We start from the raw sequence: 23,232 nt of genomic DNA on the forward strand, positions 1-23,232 counted from the left end.
GCTGGGTGGAGACTGCAGTTACCACCGAATAATCCCGGAAATGCTCGGTGCTCGCCGAGTACCCCGAGCACAGTGATACTCGGGCGAGTACGTTCGCTCATCACTATTAATGATTCATTCACCTACCACTTTCATCTGATCCAACTGCACCATACAAATCCGAGCTTCTGTGTTTGGTGCAGGATGGTATTCAGACCGGTGATTTAAATTCTAAAATTTGTAAATGGCTAATACCTGATCACCCTATTGTGTATTTTTCATGGCCTTCCCAAAACCCACAAATGTTTTTCCCCCTTCCCTCCGTCCTATTATATCTAGCATCGGATCTTTAAACGAGAATCTGGGTTCATGAGGCGATAGTCATTTGCATCCATTGGTTGTCAGAACTCCAGGGTACCTTAAGGATACATCTTCTATTTTGACAGCATTTAATGATCTGTATTGGGAAGATAATTATCGTTTCACATGTGATGTAGTGAATCTTTATTCATCTGTCCCTCATTCTTTGGCTGTTATAGCGATCCTTACAGTGATTATTCTGCACAGTTGAAGCACTTCATTATCGGATCGCTCACATATCTGCTCAGGCAATTTTTTTTTTTGAAATTATTAATTTTTTTTTTACCACCAATTTTTGGTGCTCCTATGGGCTCGAAATTTTCACCTTCTCTTGCAATCTTGTACATGGCTTGGTGGGAGAAACATTTTCTTTTCAATAATTCTAATCCTTTTGCTGATGATATATATTGGTTTGGCAGATATGTGATAGGTGAACTCGGCAGCGTGAGAAAAAGTTCAGAAACTTTCCCATGCAACAGAATTCATGTCCAGTCAGGCTGTGAGTCTGCCCATGCTCAGTGACGTCAGCGGTAGTCAGCCTCGCCTGACCCGAGGTGAACTTGACAGCGTGGGAAAATGTTCAGAAGCTTTCTCACGCTAATGAGTTAATGTCCGGTCAGGCGGGGAGGCTGCGCAGGCTTTTCATTCATTCCGCTATGGTTTACAGCCCGGTCGGTAGCATTAGCACAGCTCCCGAATGTAAATTATTTAACCCCTTGAGATGGATTGCAGCACGGGCCTTGACTATACAGCGGACAGGTATGGGATATTGTTGCTTTTTTATTTTGGATTTTTTACAGAAGAGCGAGGGCTTCACTTGGATTGAGAGTGTAATAAAAGATGGAAAACCAGTTTGTTTATTTCATTAAAAGACTTTATTCTTAATGTGTTTTTTTTTAACCCTATCATACTATTGGATTAATAATGGATAGATGTCTTATTGACACCTCTCCATTATTAACAAGGCTTAATGTCACCTTACAATAGCAAGGTGACATTAACCCCTTATTACTTCATATGCCACCGCTACAGGGCAATGGGAAGAGAGAGGCCAAGTGCCAGAATAAGATGCGCCTTTTCTGGGGTGGCTGGGGGTGATGTTTTTAGCCGGGGGGGCCCCAATAACCATGGTCCCGCTCTAGGCTATTATCTGCCTCACTCACTGGCTTTCCCTCTCTGGCGCAGAAAATTGCACGTGAGCCTCCGCCATTTTTTTTACATGATTATTAAATACATACAGGTCCCAAATTTTACACACACATAGTACTATTAGTATTAGACACTGACATCTATAAATCTAACTGTTCTGCAATGGTTTACTGCATGTAAACCCGGGTCTCCTACCCGGTCAGCTTCTGAAATCATTACACTGGTCTACAAAAAAAAAAAAAATTTCTGGCCTGGACTTTAAGAACAGTTTTAGGCTAATTTGAGGGCGCTGTATTCAAATCTGATCTTATACTTTATCACATCACGTTTTTGCGCTACAGGTATATAGCCCATTTTCATGAATTCCATGATAAATATAAGTAGTGTATGAAAAGTGCCGGTTTATACGGTTCACTAAGGTAAATTTAGTTTTCATTTAGTCTCCCAATAAATGTGAGAATATCTTTGTTTTCTTTGAACATGCATAATTCCCATTTGTTATGATAACACCCTTGTTTTCTGTGCTACTGGGACAGTAGAGCTACAGCAGAGCATTGGGTGAAAACTGAATGGCCTCAGCGACAGAGTTTGGCGTCTGGCGATAAGAATGTCATCCATGGTCCTCTAGTGGATAGGAAGGACATTGTCTTTCCTCCCTTACACATAAAACTTGGATTGATGACGCAGTTCGTCAAAGCTCTCAATCACAGTGGAGAATGCTTTATATATGTTCAACTTTTCCTGGTCTTCGTGAAGAGAAGAAAAAGGCTGGAATATTTGATGGACCTCAAATAAGAACACTTATGAGACACCCAAATGTTATCACATCAATGAATGAGACAGAAGAATGGAATGCATTTTGTAATGTGCTGCAGAATGTTCTAGGGAATAAGAAAGCCGACAACTATGAAGAGATTGTGGAAGAGCTACTAATGAGTCTGCGAAATCTGGGATGGAGAACGAGGATCAAGATTCACCATTTACACAGCCATGTGGACTTTTCTCCAGAGAACCTTGGGGATGTGAGCGAGGAACAAGGGGAGCGTTTTCATCAGGACATTAAAACGATGGAAGAACGGTATCAAGGCCGGTGGGACTCACATATGATGGCTGACTATTGCTGGGGCTTGATGAGAGACAACCCAGAAGCCGTACATCACAGATCAGCCAAGAAAAGAAAGTGACAATAACTGCCATTTGTCATTCATCTGTGTGCCATATATGTGTGCTTTTATATTTTGTAGTTTAATTCTGTAAGTAGATTTGATTTGCTGTACATAGACTTTGTAATCTTTGTTATTCCTTGATTAAAAATATACAAAATGTAGCACCGAAAAAAATCAATGTTTTTATCATAAAACATTAGGGGTAATTTTCATCAAAAATTGAAAATTTCAAAATCCTGATGTAATAGCCAAAAACGGAGTTCATATTCGTAATCAGCAGCCAAAATTTTCTTAAAATATGTTATAAAACCTTTTGCCAGAAAAATTGCGTTGACCAGTGTTATGCAGAAGCCGACAAATGAATTATCGGCTATCCTATCTATGAGATGTGTGTGTGTGTATATATTTTTCTGTATTTTCATGACTATGAAAATTGTACATTCACACTGAAGGCATCAAAACTATGAATTAACACATGTGGAATTATAGACTTAAAGTGTGAAACAACTGAAATTATGTCTTATATTCTAGGTTCTTCAAAGTAGCCACCTTTTGCTTTGATGACTGCTTTGCACACTCTTGGCATTCTCTTGATGAGCTTCAAGAGTTAGTCACCGGGAATGGTTTTCTCTTCACAGGTGTGCCCTGTCAGGTTTAATAAGTGGGATTTCTTGCCTTATAAATGGGGTTGGGACCATCAGTTGTGCAGAAGTCTGGGGGATACACAGCTGATAGTCCTACTGAATAGACTGTTAGAATTTGTATTATGGCAAGAAAAAAGCAGCTAAGTAAAGAAAAACGAGTGGCCATCATTACTTTAAGAAATGAAGGTCAGTCAGTCCGAAAAATTGGGCACATTTTGAAAGTGTCCCCAAGTGCAGTGGCAAAAACCATCAAGCGCTACAAAGGAACTGGCTCACATGAGGACCGCCCAGGAAAGGAAGACCAAGAGTCACCTCTGCTTCTGAGGATAAGTTTATCCGAGTCACCAGCCTCAGAAATTGCTGGTTAACAGCAGCTCAGATTAGAGACCAGGTCAATGCCATGGAGGTGGTGTGATGGTGTGGGGGTGCTTTGCTGGTGACACTGTTGGGGATTTATTCAAAATTGAAGGCATACTGAACCAGCATGGCTACCACAGCATCTTGCAGTGGCATGCTATTCCATCCGGTTTAAGTTTAGTTGGACCATCATTTATTTTTCAACAGGACAATGACACCAAACACACCTCCAGGCTGTGTAAGGGCTATTTGACCAAGGAGGAGAGTGATGGGGTGCTTGGCCAGATGACCTGGCCTCCACAGTCACCAGACCTGAACCCAATCGAGATGGTTTGTGGTGAGCTGGACTGCAGAGTGAAGGCAAAAGGGCCAACAAGTGCTAAGCATCTCTGGGAACTCCTTCAAGATTGTTGGAAGACCATTCCCGGTGACTATCTCTTGAAGCTCATCAAGACAATGCCAAGAGTGTGCAAAGCAGTCATCAAAAGAAAAAGGTGGCTACTTCGAAGAACCTAGAAAATAAGACATTTTAGGGTGTTTCACACTTTTTTGTTCAGTATATAATTCCACAGTTTTAATGCCTTCAGTGTGAATGTACAATTTTCATAGTCATGTAAATACAGAAAAACATTTAAATGAGGTGTCTCTAAACTTTTGGTCTGTACTAATAGAATGAATGAATATATATATATATATATATATATATATATATATATATATATATATATATATATATATATATATTCTCTATCTCTCTCTGAGATATAGATATATACACTACCGTTCAAAAGTTTAGGGTCACTTAGAAATTTCCTTATTTTTTTAAAGAATGGGCAGCACGGTGGCTCAGTGGATAGCACTGCAGCCTTGCAGCGCTGGAGTCCTGAGTTCAAACCCCACCAAGGACTACATCTGCAAAGTTTGTATGTTCTCTCCGTGTTTGCGTGGGTTTCCTCCGGGCACTCCGGTTTCCTCCCACATTCCGGCACTCCGGTTTCCTCTCACATTCCAAAGATAGGGAGTTTAGATTGTGAGCCCCATTGGGGACAGCGATGATAATGTGTGCAAAACTGTAAAGCGCTGCGGAATATGTTAGTGCTATATAAAAATAAAGATTATTATTATTAAAGAAAAGCTGCTTTTTCCAATGAAGCTAACATTAGATGATTCAGAAATACACTCTCTACATTGTTATTATGGTAAATGACTATTCTAGCTGCAAACGTCTGGTTTGTAATGCAATATCTTCATAGGTGTATAGAGGCCCATTTCCAACAAACATCACTCCAGTGCTCTTATGGTACTTTGTGTTAGCTAACTGTGTAAGAAGGCTAATGGCTGGTAAAAGTAGCCTATTACTCCATTTTGTAATGCCATACCCTGTGCACAGCGCTTGACTGGAGCCAATTTCATCCTACAACAGGACAATGACCCAAAGCCACCTCCAAATTATGCAAGAACTATTTAGGGAAGAAGCAGCAGCTGGTATCTATCTGTAATGGAGTGGCCAGCGCAGTCACCAGATCTCAGCCCCATTGAGCAGCTTGACCGTATGGTACAAAAAGTGTCCAGGAAGCATGGGGGGAAATGTCTCCAGATGACCTCAGCAAATTAACTGCTAGAATGCCAAAGCTCTGCAATGCTGGAATTGCTGCAAAGGAGCATTCTGTGACGAAAGCAAAGTTTGAAGGAGAAAATGATTTCAAATAAGGTTAAAAAAAAAAAAAAATTGTCAATGTCTGGACTAGATTTTACATTCATTTGGCAACTCATTGGATTAATAAAAGTATGAGTTATCATCACACACACAAAATTGTCTGGGTGACCCTAAACTTTTGAACGGTAGTGTATGTATATATATTCTATGCATATATATCTATTCTAACCTGTCAGTGTGATTTTACCATACGCCAGACATAAATTACCGGCTTTTCAAAGGACACCGCTGCGTAAAAATCAGACAGCAATCGTATGGTGCGAGTGCTGTATAATTGGATTCTCGCACCCATTGACTTACATTGGCGAGTCTCGTCCGAGAATCGTAGCAATACGCAGCATGAAGCGACTTTTTTCTCAGTCCGATTTCAGCAAAAGAAAAAAAAAAAAAAAAATCGCAGATGTGATGTAACTCATTGAATAACATTGGTCCGAGTGCAATCGATTTTTTATTGGATTGCACTCGTCCGTTTTTCTCACAAATGAGTATGAGCTCTAATACACAGACTCAGAAACCTGCAGATCATGAATGCGGAGTCTGGGGGTTCTCTTAAAAACCATTGCACCAACTGGTAGATTGGTATAAATTCTATCACCACGCGTCACACAAACACAAGGGTTAATCTGGTTAGTTCTACTGGACGGCTGGTATTCTGAACACTACTGTATAACACGCGGGAAGGCAACCCAAGCAGAACTCCATGCTGGCCCCCGTTCACCGGACGCAGATGTCAGGGCCACTGGCATTGGCCGATGACCGAGCAGCTACAGTCAATATGGGGAGAAGAAAATCCAGGAAAGGGACTGCCAGCACAGAAAGACTGTTCATACAAAGCACTAGTGCTCGATGGATCATGGAGGCGAGACATTTGACTACACCATCCCACCAGCTGGTTTCTCCTCTATGAAGCCAGAACAGTCAATTAAAAGAGGACATGGGGATATGTGGGAAAACCCATGTAGGTGGGAAGGTGGAAATAAATATTTGGCTGCACCATGATGCATAGCACCTGTGCTTGGTTTGAACAGTCATTCTGTGCTGACAGACTCGCTTTAAGGCCAGGGTCAGACTTGCGAGTGTGACGAGTCTCTCGCATCAATAGCCAGCACTGCCGCCGGCACTTGGGACCGGAGTGTGCGGCTGCATGTATTTCTATGCAGCCACACACTCCAGTCCCGAGTGTTGGGGGCAGCGCCGGGTATTGATGTGCAAGCTTCTCACATCACACCCGCTAGTGTGAGTCTGGCCTAAGGCATAAAAGAAGCCATGTATGAAAGTCTCCGAGGCCTACCAGGTGTAATATTCTCCTCTACAGCCCAATCAGAGAGACAAATGCTCATATACCAGGACAGAAAGGAGGGCGTACCAAGACATCTTAACTAGAAGTGATTTTTATTAAAAGAAACACAGCATTAATGTAACGGCATAATCATCAGACTAATATAAGAACACTGTTGTGTACGGTATGGGGGGTGGGCAGGTCCTGCTTACTCCTTGCTGCTCTTCCCCCCAGTCTTGGCTTTACTTGGCCCTTTTTTCTTCACCGTGACTTTCTTCTTTCCTCCACTTATTACGGCCTGTAATTTCCGCTTCTTGACAGTGGCAGCAGCAATTAACCTCCACTTCTTCAGGCTTTCACTGCCAACATTCTGACGTTTCTGCTTTTGGGGCACCTTCTTTATCACTTTCTTTACTTTTCCCACATCTTTCGGTTTCTTGTCTTTCCCGATTTCCTTCTCCTTGGTGGGAGTCTCCAGGAGTTTCTCGTCACTCTGCTCCTTTCCTTCGGCCTCTGGCTCCTGCTCAGCTTCAGTTTTTGCCTTTTTCGGCCTCTTGGTTTTACCCTTCTCTTTGCTTATGGCCAGCTTCTTTGCCTTGATTAGCTTTTTATTCTTCAGCTTCTGTGTAGCAGTCATGACTCTCCTGGTGTATTTTCTCTTCTTTGGAGGTCCTTCTTCAGCATTGCTTTCATCCTTATTTTTCCTCTTTTTCAGAACCTTGTCTTTCCCAAGGCTTTTTCTCTTGCTCCTCTTTAGACAAATCGGCACATGGTTCATAAGGGATTTCTGGAACAAGAATCTCTTTCCGCAATGTACACAGCTGAAGACTTCTTCACTGTGAAGGAGCTTGTGTCGGACAAGAATTTTCAACCGTGTGAATCTCATGTTACACACAGGACATGAAAACGGCTTTTCTTCAGTGTCTAAATTAAGTTCCTGGCCTCCATCGGCAGAACCATCCTGGCTGGCGTGTAGTTTCATGTGTGACAGGAGCCGGCCTTTAGTGGAATAGAGTTTGCCGCAGTCTTTACAGTGATACGGCTTGTCTTCCACTTGTGCCTGGGGTTTCAAGTTCTGATCACCCTCGGCCACTGCTTTATGCACTCTACGATGAAGAACAAGGCTCGCCTTGGTGGAGCAGACTTTATTGCAGTCTTTACATGTGAAAGGATGGTCCCCGGGTCCATCTTTAAGATTTAAGCTAGGCGAGGCTCTGTGCACTTTTCTATGTAGGACAAAGCTGCCTTTGGTTGAGCAGACAAAGCCACAGTCCTTGCAAACAAAGGTTTTTCGCTCCATGTTCGTTTTAAGCATATGCTGACTGCTAGCTGATGCTCTGTGAACCCTAAAGTGGAGAACAAAACTGGCTTTGGTAGAACAGATTTTGTTACAATCCGGGCAAGTGTAAGGGGGGTCCCCAGCAGTCACTTTGATATCATACATCAACTGAGACTTGTGTATTTTACGATGAAGAACAAGGCTGCCCTTGGTAGAGCAAACTTTATTACACTTTTTACAAACGAATGCTGGACTTCGACCATGCACTTTACCGTGGCGTACTAAGCTGGCCTTTGTGGAGCAAACCTTGCCGCAATCCTTGCAAGTAAAAGGATGCACTTCTGCTTCACTTTTGATGTCGAGCTCCTGCTTAGAAGCAATTAGGGTCTCTTTTGTTTCTTCTTCTGAGTTTTCCTTGTGGCCACCAGTTGGGTTAATAATGGCTGAAGACTTATGAACTTTGCAATGAAGAACAAGGCTTGCCTTAGTCGAACAGATCTTGCCACAATCCTTGCACTGGAAGGGCTGCCTGCCCGCCTCTTCTTTACAGAGTCCTTTTTTCTCTAAACTAGATGAAGCATCACCAACCCTGTGCAACTTCCGATGTACATAGAGTCTTGATTTACTAGGAAACACTTTGTCACAGTCCTTACAAGAGAATGGGCATTCTCCAGTGTGGAGGCGCTCGTGAATGACTAGCCTTTCCTTCTGCTTAAAGCTTTTCTCACATACTGAACACTGATAGGGTTTTAGCATCATGAACTGAAGGTTTCTATGCGTGTACCGATGAATGATCAGGCTACCCTTCTGTCGAAATTTGCAAGGGCAATCGGGGCAAGCATAGGGTCGTGACCCCGTGTGCACACGTCTATGTACACCCAGGTGATTCCTTCTTGTAAAAGTTTTATTGCATTCGAGGCAGCGGAAAGGGGGCCCTTCAGCGTGTGTGCCAATGTGAATAGTTAAATACTGCTCTGTAGAGAAACTCTGGGGGCACTGTGGACACACGAAGGGTTGATCGTGTACATGGCCTTGCTGGTGACTGAGCAGAAGGTCCAAGCTGGAGAAGATTTCGTCACATTCCAAACACTGGCTTTTTTCCTCCTCTTTAACAGATACTGGAGCAATGGATAGATCATCACTATATGGGGGCAGTTGGTGCTCTCCCACTTTAATAATATTCTTCTCTCTATACATACACTTTCTGTTCACTTTCTGTATGCCACCCAATACTTTTTTCTGGGAGATGTGCAAGCCTGAAGTCCCCGGGTCTTTGTCCTCACCCACTAAATTGACATTTGTGTCTGAGCTGTAACCAGTCTTCTCTTCGGTAGGACTCTTCATAGGCTGACCTTTCTTTTTTCTGGGTTTTCGGGTCAGGCCTTTTACTGCCAAAATCATGTTCATCCATTTAAGGTCTTTTTTGCGTTTGGCAATGGACTGGATTTTTCTACTTTTTACAATCTTTGACTGCTTCATTTTTAGTCGGTGCAATGTCATATTTTTCTCCTTGAAGATCTTTTCACATTGGAGGTCTTCCTCTATGGCGCTGTCAGCTAGGCCTTTATCTTTTGTGAGCAGTCTACAAACGCGGCACCTTTTTGACCAGCGACCTGCTCGTTTCTTTTTCTGCAGGCGACAACCGCAAGACTCGCACTGTGTCGCCGTATGACTCAATAGGTGAAGATTCAAAGATCTATTGCACTTAAATATTTTACCACACTGCGGGCATAAACGTGGCTTCTCACCATCTTGCAGTACCATCTGGTCACTTCTATCTAAATCTGTTAACGACTCCATCTCCTGTTCCTTACAGAAATCATCATCATCCTCCTCTTCCTTACCACGCTGCGATGACAGCGGTTTCTTGGTGGCCTTTAGAGTTGAAGGCTTGCCAGCGGAATGGGCCATCCGAGCTCGGACTGGTTTTTGGCAGTTCTTACATATCTTGGGTTGCCTTCTCCCACTCTTCAGTATTACATCACAGGTACAGTACAGGGCTTGTATGGCAGGATTCGTTTTCTTGCGCTTCCTCATGATTATAGAGTGTGGTAGCTCAGTATCTCTGTAAACACTTTTTGGCTTAGGTTCATTTTCAACTTGGTCCTGTAAATCTACTTCGTCCACAAACAGGGAACCACTATCAGAATCCAGGCTGTCATCTCCACCAGCGAGAGCCTTCTGTTTCTTCTTCTGCTGCTTTATCTTGTGGAAACATTTGCGACATCTTTTGGGAATGCGTTTGGTTTTATGCTTCAGCATCATTGGACATCCACACGTTATACATTGCGGCAATAAATGACATTTCATGTGACTGGTAAGTAGTGAGGGAATTCGGAAGACCTTCTCGCACTTCGGACATTTATACTTTCTCTGTGGGGCAGCAGACTTTTTCTTCATCAACTGCATATTGTGCACAGATTTTGCAGCCTGATAGAAAGGATCATCATGTGCAGGGCCTGCCTCCTTTTTGATATGGAAGCTTGAGAGATCTGAAGATCCCTTTTTCCTGTCAAAGCCTTTTTCCAACACAAAGTCTGGACTGCAACCCCCCACATCTCCTGCATGACGCTCCTCCCGCTTTGACTTTATCCGACACTTATAGCATGTGGGACGCCAAACCATCTCCTTTCTAGCTCGTCTGATCTTTCGCCCACATTTTATGCACTGGCTCCCGATACCCACATGTTTGTCATCTGGGTCTTCAGTACATTCACTTTCCTGGATATCAGGAGACAGCATGTCAGATAGCTCATGTACAGGACTCTGATCTACAGAAACTGCAGAGATATCATTTTCTTTAGGGGTATCATCCAGATTTGTAGCATCGAGTAAAATGGCATCAGAGTCTACGAAATCTTCAGCCAGGTCATTTTCAGTAAGGTTGGCATTAGACATCTGAATGTACTGCTTGTGTGGGACCTCCTGAGAAAGGTTCTTATCAAGGTCATGGTCTGTCAGGTCTTTCACATCATCACTGCTAAGTAAACATTTTTCAGATAAATCCTCAAGGTCAGGAGACAGACCTAGAGTCGGTTCTAGAAGACATAAGGTTGTCACAGAATCTTCAGTTTGAAGCTTATCTAGCAGCATAGCATCGTCTATAGATGTAGTGCTTATGAGGGTGTCATTAATCTTCAAACTTGTGACAGCATCTTGTTCTACAGGTTTAATTCCTTGTGTTAAGAAATGTTCTTGTGCCTTTACATAAGCAGATGTGATGCTTACCAGGCTCTGCACATTGAAGGCCACATCTGGACTTCTCAAAACTTCATCGCAAGGTGGCATGGAGACATTCCCAGCACTTCTCACCGCAGACTCAAAGAGACTGAGGAGATTACCTTCACATGACTCTAGTACTGGGGTTCTCTCTCCATCTTTACTTTTTAAGATGGGTACAGATGCTGGGACATTCTCTTCAGTGGGATCAAAAGTTATATTTTCTACATTAGCAAGGGACAAGTCTTCTAGAGAAGGCGCAGGGGCTTCTTCGGGAGTCTGACCTCGTTGGTTTTCTTTAGTCTCAGTGACAATATGCATCATGTCCACAGAGGAGACATTGGATTCCATCTCTGTGGTGTCTGTTAAGTTCACATCTGGGTCTAGGTGACTGCTGCTCTGAGGTTGAACATCGTGAAAAGGTGAACTCGAGCTCATACTTGTGTCATCAGCAGGATTTGACTCAGAAATATCAACATTCTTTTGAGATGTTTTGATGGTGAGCAGATCAATCTCATCATAGACATTCTGATCATCTCTCTTCTGACCATCTCCCATGTGCAGTTCTTGAGCCGGTTCTGGTAGACATTGTGCTTCTTGGAGGATTGGTACAGTACTAATGGCAATCTGTGATAATTTGTCAGGTTTGGCAATGGCCTCACTGGCTTCTTTTTCTACTAAAATATGGACCTTCTCACCAATGTCTTCAGTAATAGAATCTCCCTCCTGATTTGATAAGTCAATATTTTTCTGGTCAGGAAGGTCGAGACACATCACCACATTTGTTTTTGGGGAGTTTGGTTCTGAGGAGCAGACTTGTGCAGGACATGAATTACATTCAGTCTCATCATGGACGGTATGGCTGCAAAGCTCCAGTTCATTTATGGATGTGGTTTGCTTTTCATCGATTTTCTCTTCTGCATTATCAACAAGAGAGTTAGAGACTATGTTTGCAGGTGATCGGTCAGTCTGGAGGCCAGGATCATGTATTAGGCTGCTGGTATCGCTACTGACGCTCTTATGACACTCATTAGATTCAGACACATGTTCTTTTAGGGTCAGAGATGTTTGTAGGGCATTTGTCTGGTCATATTCTACCACCGCTTCATCATGCCTTTTATCTAGACAGTCAATCATCCCTTCTTTAGAGATCTGGGCACTTTCACTGAGGTTGGTACTCTCCAAAGCATTATTTTGAGTTATTATATGGTTTTCATCAACACTGCCAGGCAAACTCATGACACGGTCATTCTCTAGATCAATGCTGTCCCTTACACACGAGGTATCTAATTGACCAATGTCCTCAGTAATGTCCATGTCACTTAACGATGAAGTTGATTTCAGCGACGAATCTCTCTCATTTTCTGTGACCGGAGTGTGGCAAGGAGCATCACTGTCTTCTTCCTGGAGCTGGTCGGGAGAGACAGATTTAATTATACTGGGAATGTCCTCAGTGTGAAGACAAGCACTATGTAGCATCTCAGAATCCTCCAAATGTACAGAGCTGGGATCATCTAGAGAGACAGTCTTTAGAGATGGAGTGCCAGCAATTACTTCCGAGAGTTCATTATTACATACGCTCACATCCTCCACCATAGGACCTTCATTCTGATCATCTTTAATTATGAGAGAGTCTTGGGCACAGCTTGGGAGGATCCCCTCTTCCAACGAGTTCTGAGGTATTTCAGAGATTGGTTGATGTACTATATGTTCACTGTCTGTTATGTCCTTTGTATCGGATACATGAGGACTGTCTGTGGAGAGGACATCTTCAGCATCATTGATGAAATCAGGAGCAGGCTTTGGAGAGATACTGGCACTGGAGACAGACTCTACACCACACAACGGCAGATCTTCCACCGTCTCAGCATTATCTATAGGCTCAGAGGGCTCTGAAACTTCATTTGGAAGCTCCAGATCTTGTGCAGTCTCGTCTGCTATGTCCGGAGGGACAGGACTGGAGGAAGGTGCAACAGAGATCTCCGAGTCTCCAGTGGGGCTCACACTCTCATCGTCTTCAGATTCCCCGATAGTGTAGTTGTTGAAGACCTCAGCAAGGATCTCAAGGGTGTTTCCAAAAGGATCAATGACCTGAATGGTGCTGTCAGACAGCTTCGATATTCTCAGCTCAAAGGTCTTCTTGTCAGAGCTGTCTTTTCTTTGCCGGGCAGGTGGAGAAGTTCCTCGGGTGTGTCTTGTCACACATTGTCGGGGTGCAATGTCCTTGTTCACTTTTTCCCCGCTTTTGAATTGGACTTTAGAGTTAAGCTGATAGGAAGGTTTGGTGGGGATGGGTGCCACATGGATAACATCAGCTCCCAACGATGACTTGCTGCTTCGGGTGGATATGACACGACCTGCAGGCGCCTTTGTCAGCGAAGAGCGGGAGATGCCGTCTTCATGGCTTCTCTCATGCATTTGTAAGAAGACCTGGTGGTGGAATCCTCTTCCGCAATGGGAACACGTGAACTGCTTCTTGGTCACATGACTCTGACGATGAGAGTTCAACTCCAACTTAGTGTCGAATGTTTCGCTGCACTCAATGCACATATACTGTCCGGTGTCTGTGGGGGTGCTCTGGTTCTTTTGCGCTGCATCGGGCACAAATCTCTTGGAAGAGCGGGTGCTGCGCTCTGTACTCTGCATCCTACCGGTCACAGGACCCTAGAAGTAGAAAGAAAAAAAAGAGGTTATAATCCAGATGTGATATGGGTGGGGGGGGGGGCACTGATTTATACGGGAATAATAAACCAACAGACTGTATCCTGCATTTAACCCCAGTTACAGGGGCCCCAACCCATGCCCACCAAGTCAGATACACAAGACAATGAGCATGGAGAATGTACCTGGAGAGCAGACAGACCACCAGCTGATATACCATATATCTGATGATTATTATCTAAGGATATGTATATTACATACAGTGCCATGCGAAAGTATTTGGCCCCTGGAACTTTCCAACCTTTCCCCACATATCATGCTTCAAACATCAAGATACCAAATGTAAATTTTAGGTGAAGAATCAACAAGTGGAACACAATTGTGAAGTTGAACAAAATATATTGGTTATTTTAATTTTTTGTGGAAATTCAAAAACTGAAAAGTGGGGCGTGCAATATTATTCGGCCCCTTTACTTTCAGTGCAGAAGTTCATTGCGGATCTCTGAATGATCCAATGTTGTCCTAAATGACTAATGATGATAAATATAATCCACCTGTGTGTGATCAAGTCTCCGTATAAATGCACCTGCTCTGTGATAGTCTCAGGGTTCTGTGTGAAGCACAGAGAGCATCATGAAGACCAAGGAACACAACAGGAAGGTCCGTGATACTGTTGTGGAGAAGTTTAAAGCCAGATTTGGATACAAAATGATTTCCAAAACTTTAAACATCCGAAGGAGCACTGTGCAAGCGATCATATTGAAATGAAACAAGCATCATACCACTACAAATCTAACAAGACCCGGCCGTCCCTCTAAACTTTCATCTCAAACAAGGAGAAGACTGATCAGAGATGCAGCCAAGAGGCCCATGATCACTCTGGATGAACTGCAGAGATCTACAGCTGAGGTGGGACAGTCTGTCCATAGGACAACAATCAGTCGTACACTGCACAAATCTGGCCTTTATGGAAGAGTGGCAAGAAGAAAGCCATTTCTCAAAGATATCCATGAAAAGTGTTGTTTAAAGTTTGCAACAAGCCACCTGGGAGACACCAAACGTGGAAGAAGGTGCTCTGGTCAGATGAATCCAAAATCAAACTTTTTGGCAACAATGCGAAACGATATGTTTGGTGTAAAAGCAACACAGCTCATCACCCTGAACACACCATCCCCACTGTCAAACATGGTGGTGGCAGCATCCTGGTTTGCGCCTGCTTTTCTTCAGCAGGGACAGGGAAGATGGTTAAAATTGATGGGAAGATAAATGGAGCCAAATACAGGACCATTCTAGAAGAAAACCTGTTGGAGTCTGCAAAAGACCTGAGACTGGGACGGAGATTTGTCTTCCAACAAGACAATGATCCCAAACACAAAGCAAAATCTACAATGGAATGGTTCACAAATAAACGTATCCAGGTGTTAGAATGGCCAAGTCACAGTCCAGAGCTCAATCCAATCGAGAATCTGTGGAAAGAGCTGAAAACTGCTGATCACAAACGATCTCCATCAAACCTCACTGAGCTCGAGCTGTTTGCCAAGGAAGAACGGGCGAGAATTTCAGTCTCTCCATGTACAAAACTGATAGAGACAAACCCCAAGAGACTTGTAATCGCAGCAAAAGGCGGCGCAACAAAGTATTAAGTTACAGGGGCCGAATAATATTGCACGCCCCACTGTTCAGTTTTTGAATTTCCACAAAAATTTAAAATAACCAATAAATTTCGTTCAACTTCCCAATTGTGTTCCACTTGTTGTTGATTCTTCATGAAAAATTTCCATTTGGTATCTTTATGTTTGAAGCATGATATGTGGGAAAAGGGTGAAAAGTTCCAGGGGGCCGAACTTTGGCAAGGCTCGATCACACAGGACGTGTATATTATATATATATATATATATATGACCCCGATCACACAGGACGTGTATATTATATATATATATATATATATACTAGACTGTGGCCAGATTCTAATGCATCGGGTATTCTAGAATATGCATGTCCCCGTAGTATGTGATTCGCGGCAGACTGTGCCCGTCGCTGATTGGTCGAGGCAACCTTTATGACATCATCGTCGCCATGGCAACCATTATGACATCATCGTCGCCATGCTGTGCCCATCTCTGATTGGTCGAGGCCGCCCGACAAACCGCCGACCACTCCATATAAGGTATGGTCTACAAACCGCCGACCACTCCATATAAGGTATGGTCTACAAACCGCCGACCACTCCATATAAGGTATCCTGTTTGTAGACCATACCTTATATGGAGTGATTTCCAGGACAGACAGACAGACAGACAGACAGACAGACAGACAGACAGACAGACGGAAAAACCCTTAGACAATTATATATATAGATATGACCCCGATCACACAGGATGTGTATATTATATATATATATGACCCCGATCACACAGGACGTGTATATTATATATATATATATATATATATATATATATATATATATGACCCCGATCACACAGGACGTGTATATTATATATATATATATATATATATATATATATGACCCCGATCACACAGGACGTGTATATTATATATATATATGACCCCGATCACACAGGACGTGTATATTATATATATATATGACCCCGATCACACAGGACGTGTATATTATATATATATATATGACCCCGATCACACAGGACGTGTATATTATATATATATATGACCCCGATCACACAGGACGTGTATATTATATATATATGACCCCGATCACACAGGACGTGTATATTATATATATATGACCCCGATCACACAGGACGTGTATATTATATATATATGACCCCGATCACACAGGACGTGTATATTATATATATATATGACCCCGATCACACAGGACGTGTATATTATATATATATATGACCCCGATCACACAGGACGTGTATATTATATATATATGACCCCGATCACACAGGACGTGTATATTATATATATATGACCCCGATCACACAGGACGTGTATATTATATATATATATATGACCCCGATCACACAGGACGTGTATATTATATATATATATGACCCCGATCACACAGGACGTGTATATTATATATATATATATGACCCCCGATCACACAGGACGTGTATATTATATATATATATGACCCCGATCACACAGGACGTGTATATATATATATATATATATATATATATATATATATATATATATATATATATATATATGACCCCGATCACACAGGATGTGTATATTATATATATATATATGACCCCGATCACACAGGACGTGTATATTATATATATATATGACCCCGATCACACAGGACGTGTATATTATATATATATATATGACCCCGATCACACAGGACGTGTATATTATATATATATATATGACCCCGATCACACAGGACGTGTATATTATATATATATATATATATGACCCCGATCACACAGGACGTGTATATTATATATATATATATGACCCCGATCACACAGGACGTGTATATTATATATATATAACCCCGATCACACAGGACGTGTATATTATATATATATATGACCCCGATCACACAGGACGTGTATATTATATATATATGACCCCGATCACACAGGACGTGTATATTATATATATATATATGACCCCCGATCACACAGGACGTGTATATTATATATATATATGACCCCGATCACACAGGACGTGTATATTATATATATATATATGACCCCAATCACACAGGACGTGTATATTATATATATATATATATATATATATATGACCCCGATCACACAGGACGTGTATATTATATATATATATATGACCCCGATCACACAGGACGTGTATATTATATATATATATATATATATATGACCCCGATCACACAGGACGTGTATATTATATATATATATATGACCCCGATCACACAGGACGTGTATATTATATATATATGACCCCGATCACACAGGACGTGTATATTATATATATATGACCCCGATCACACAGGACGTGTATATTATATATATATATATATATGACCCCGATCACACAGGACGTGTATATTATATATATATATAAATGATCCCGATCACACAGGACGTGTATATTATATATATATATATATATATGACCCCGATCACACAGGACGTGTATATTATATATATATATATGACCCCGATCACACAGGACGTGTATATTATATATATATATGACCCCCGATCACACAGGACGTGTATATTATATATATATATATATGACCCCGATCACACAGGACGTGTATATTATATATATATATGACCCCCGATCACACAGGACGTGTATATTATATATATATATATATGACCCCGATCACACAGGACGTGTATATTATATATATATATATGACCCCGATCACACAGGACGTGTATATTATATATATATATGACCCCGATCACACAGGACGTGTATATTATATATATATATGACCCCCGATCACACAGGACGTGTATATTATATATATATATATGACCCCCGATCACACAGGACGTGTATATTATATATATATATATGACCCCGATCACACAGGACGTGTATATTATATATATATATGACCCCGATCACACAGGACGTGTATATTATATATATATATGACCCCGATCACACAGGACGTGTATATTATATATATATATGACCCCCGATCACACAGGACGTGTATATTATATATATATATGACCCCCGATCACACAGGACGTGTATATTATATATATATATATGACCCCCGATCACACAGGACGTGTATATTATATATATATATATATGACCCCCGATCACACAGGACGTGTATATTATATATATATATATATGACCCCGATCACACAGGACGTGTATATTATATATATATATATGACCCCGATCACACAGGACGTGTATATTATATATATATATATGACCCCGATCACACAGGACGTGTATATTATATATATATATATGACCCCGATCACACAGGACGTGTATATTATATATATATATATATATATGACCCCGATCACACAGGACGTGTATATTATATATATATATATATATGACCCCGATCACACAGGACGTGTATAATATATATATATATATATATATATATATATATGACCCCGATCACACAGGACGTGTATATTATATATATATATATATATATGACCCCGATCACACAGGACATGTATATTATATATATATATATGACCCCGATCACACAGGACGTGTATATTATATATATATATATATATATGACCCCGATCACACAGGACGTGTATATTATATATATATATATATGACCCCGATCACACAGGACGTGTATAATATATATATATATATATATATATATATATATATATATATGACCCCGATCACACAGGACGTGTATATTATATATATATATATGACCCCCGATCACACAGGACGTGTATATTATATATATATATGACCCCGATCACACAGGACGTGTATATTATATATATATATATATATATATATATATATATATATATATATATATGACCCCGATCACACAGGATGTGTATATTATATATATATATGACCCCCGATCACACAGGACGTGTATATTATATATATATATATATATATATATGACCCCGATCACACAGGACGTGTATATTATATATATATATATGACCCCGATCACACAGGACGTGTATATTATATATATATATATGACCCCGATCACACAGGATGTGTATATTATATATATATATGACCCCCGATCACACAGGACGTGTATATTATATATATATATATATATATATATATATATGACCCCGATCACACAGGACGTGTATATTATATATATATATATGACCCCGATCACACAGGACGTGTATATTATATATATATATATATATATATATATGACCCCGATCACACAGGACGTGTATATTATATATATATATATGACCCCGATCACACAGGACGTGTATATTATATATATATATATATATATATGACCCCGATCACACAGGACGTGTATATTATATATATATATATGACCCCGATCACACAGGACGTGTATATTATATATATATATGACCCCGATCACACAGGACGTGTATATTATATATATATATATATGACCCCGATCACACAGGACGTGTATATTATATATATATGACCCCGATCACACAGGACGTGTATATTATATATATATATATATATATATATGACCCCGATCACACAGGACGTGTATATTATATATATATGACCCCGATCACACAGGACGTGTATATTATATATATATATATATATGACCCCGATCACACAGGACGTGTATATTATATATATATATATATATATGACCCCGATCACACAGGACGTGTATATTATATATATATATATATGACCCCGATCACACAGGACGTGTATATTATATATATATATATATATATATATGACCCCGATCACACAGGACGTGTATATTATATATATATATATATATATGACCCCGATCACACAGGACGTGTATATTATATATATATATGACCCCGATCACACAGGACGTGTATATTATATATATATATATATGACCCCGATCACACAGGACGTGTATATTATATATATATATATATGACCCCGATCACACAGGACGTGTATATTATATATATATATATGACCCCGATCACACAGGACGTGTATATTATATATATATATATATGACCCCGATCACACAGGACGTGTATATTATATATATATATATGACCCCGATCACACAGGACGTGTATATTATATATATATATATATGACCCCGATCACACAGGACGTGTATATTATATATATATATATATATATATATATATATATATATATGACCCCGATCACACAGGACGTGTATATTATATATATATATATATATATATGACCCCCGATCACACAGGACGTGTATATTATATATATATATATGACCCTGATCACACAGGACGTGTATATTATATATATATATGACCCCCGATCACACAGGACGTGTATATTATATATATATATGACCCCCGATCACACAGGACGTGTATATTATATATATATATATGACCCCGATCACACAGGACGTGTATATTATATATATATATATGACCCCGATCACACAGGACGTGTATATTATATATATATATATGACCCCGATCACACAGGACGTGTATATTATATATATATATATATATGACCCCGATCACACAGGACGTGTATATTATATATATATATGACCCCGATCACACAGGACGTGTATATTATATATATATATATATATATGACCCCGATCACACAGGACGTGTATATTATATATATATATATATGACCCCCGATCACACAGGACGTGTATATTATATATATATATATATGACCCCCGATCACACAGGACGTGTATATTATATATATATATATATGACCCCGATCACACAGGACGTGTATATTATATATATATGACCCCGATCACACAGGACGTGTATATTATATATATATATATGACCCCCGATCACACAGGACGTGTATATTATATATATATGACCCCGATCACACAGGACGTGTATATTATATATATATATATATGACCCCGATCACACAGGACGTGTATATTATATATATATGACCCCGATCACACAGGACGTGTATATTATATATATATATGACCCCGATCACACAGGACGTGTATATTATATATATATATATATATATATGACCCCGATCACACAGGACGTGTATATTATATATATATATATATGACCCCGATCACACAGGACGTGTATATTATATATATATATATATATATATATATATATATATATATATATATATATATATATATATATGACCCCGATCACACAGGACGTGTATATTATATATATATATGACCCCGATCACACAGGACGTGTATATTATATATATATATGACCCCGATCACACAGGACGTGTATATTATATATATATATATATATATATGACCCCGATCACACAGGACATGTATATTATATATATATATGACCCCCGATCACACAGGACGTGTATATTATATATATATATATGACCCCGATCACACAGGACGTGTATATTATATATATATATGACCCCGATCACACAGGACGTGTATATTATATATATATATATATATATGACCCCGATCACACAGGACGTGTATATTATATATATATATATATATGACCCCGATCACACAGGACGTGTATATTATATATATATATATATATATATATATATATATATGACCCCGATCACACAGGACGTGTATATTATATATATATATATGACCCCGATCACACAGGACGTGTATATTATATATATATGACCCCGATCACACAGGACGTGTATATTATATATATATATGACCCCGATCACACAGGACGTGTATATTATATATATGTATATGACCCCCGATCACACAGGACGTGTATATTATATATATATATATGACCCCCGATCACACAGGACGTGTATATTATATATATATATATGACCCCGATCACACAGGACGTGTATATTATATATATATATATATGACCCCCGATCACACAGGACGTGTATATTATATATATATATATGACCCCGATCACACAGGACGTGTATATTATATATATATATATGACCCCCGATCACACAGGACGTGTATATTATATATATATATATATATGACCCCCGATCACACAGGACGTGTATATTATATATATATATATATGACCCCCGATCACACAGGACGTGTATATTATATATATATATATATATGACCCCGATCACACAGGACGTGTATATTATATATATATATATGACCCCGATCACACAGGATGTGTATATTATATATATATGACCCCGATCACACAGGACGTGTATATTATATATATATATATGACCCCGATCACACAGGACGTGTATATTATATATATATGACCCCGATCACACAGGACGTGTATATTATATATATATATATATATATGACCCCGATCACACAGGACGTGTATATTATATATATATGACCCCGATCACACAGGACGTGTATATTATATATATATATATATATGACCCCGATCACACAGGACGTGTATATTATATATATATATATATATATATGACCCCGATCACACAGGACGTGTATATTATATATATATATATATATATGACCCCGATCACACAGGACGTGTATATTATATATATATATATATATATATGACCCCGATCACACAGGACGTGTATATTATATATATATATATATATATATATGACCCCGATCACACAGGACGTGTATATTATATATATATATGACCCCGATCACACAGGATGTGTATATTATATATATATGACCCCCGATCACACAGGACGTGTATATTATATATATATATATGACCCCGATCACACAGGACGTGTATATTATATATATATATATATGACCCCGATCACACAGGACGTGTATATTA

At 39.8% G+C, this 23,232-nt stretch overlaps 1 protein-coding gene across 1 annotated transcript in view; it reads right to left on the reverse strand.

The window, feature by feature from the left end:
• Positions 1-6,745: 6,745 nt before the first annotated feature.
• The window catches only part of LOC143781254 (uncharacterized), a 116,314-nt gene continuing 99,827 nt past the window's right edge, over positions 6,746-23,232 (reverse strand). Inside the window, exon 2 of the mRNA XM_077267747.1 lies at positions 6,746-13,813. Within this exon, the coding sequence (XP_077123862.1) occupies positions 6,860-13,795 (6,936 nt within the window). The 5' untranslated portion in view covers positions 13,796-13,813 and the 3' untranslated portion in view covers positions 6,746-6,859. The remainder of the gene's footprint in view (positions 13,814-23,232) is intronic.

The sequence above is a fragment of the Ranitomeya variabilis genome, chromosome 6, assembly GCF_051348905.1.
Source record: "Ranitomeya variabilis isolate aRanVar5 chromosome 6, aRanVar5.hap1, whole genome shotgun sequence".
Classification (NCBI taxonomy): domain Eukaryota; kingdom Metazoa; phylum Chordata; class Amphibia; order Anura; family Dendrobatidae; genus Ranitomeya; species Ranitomeya variabilis.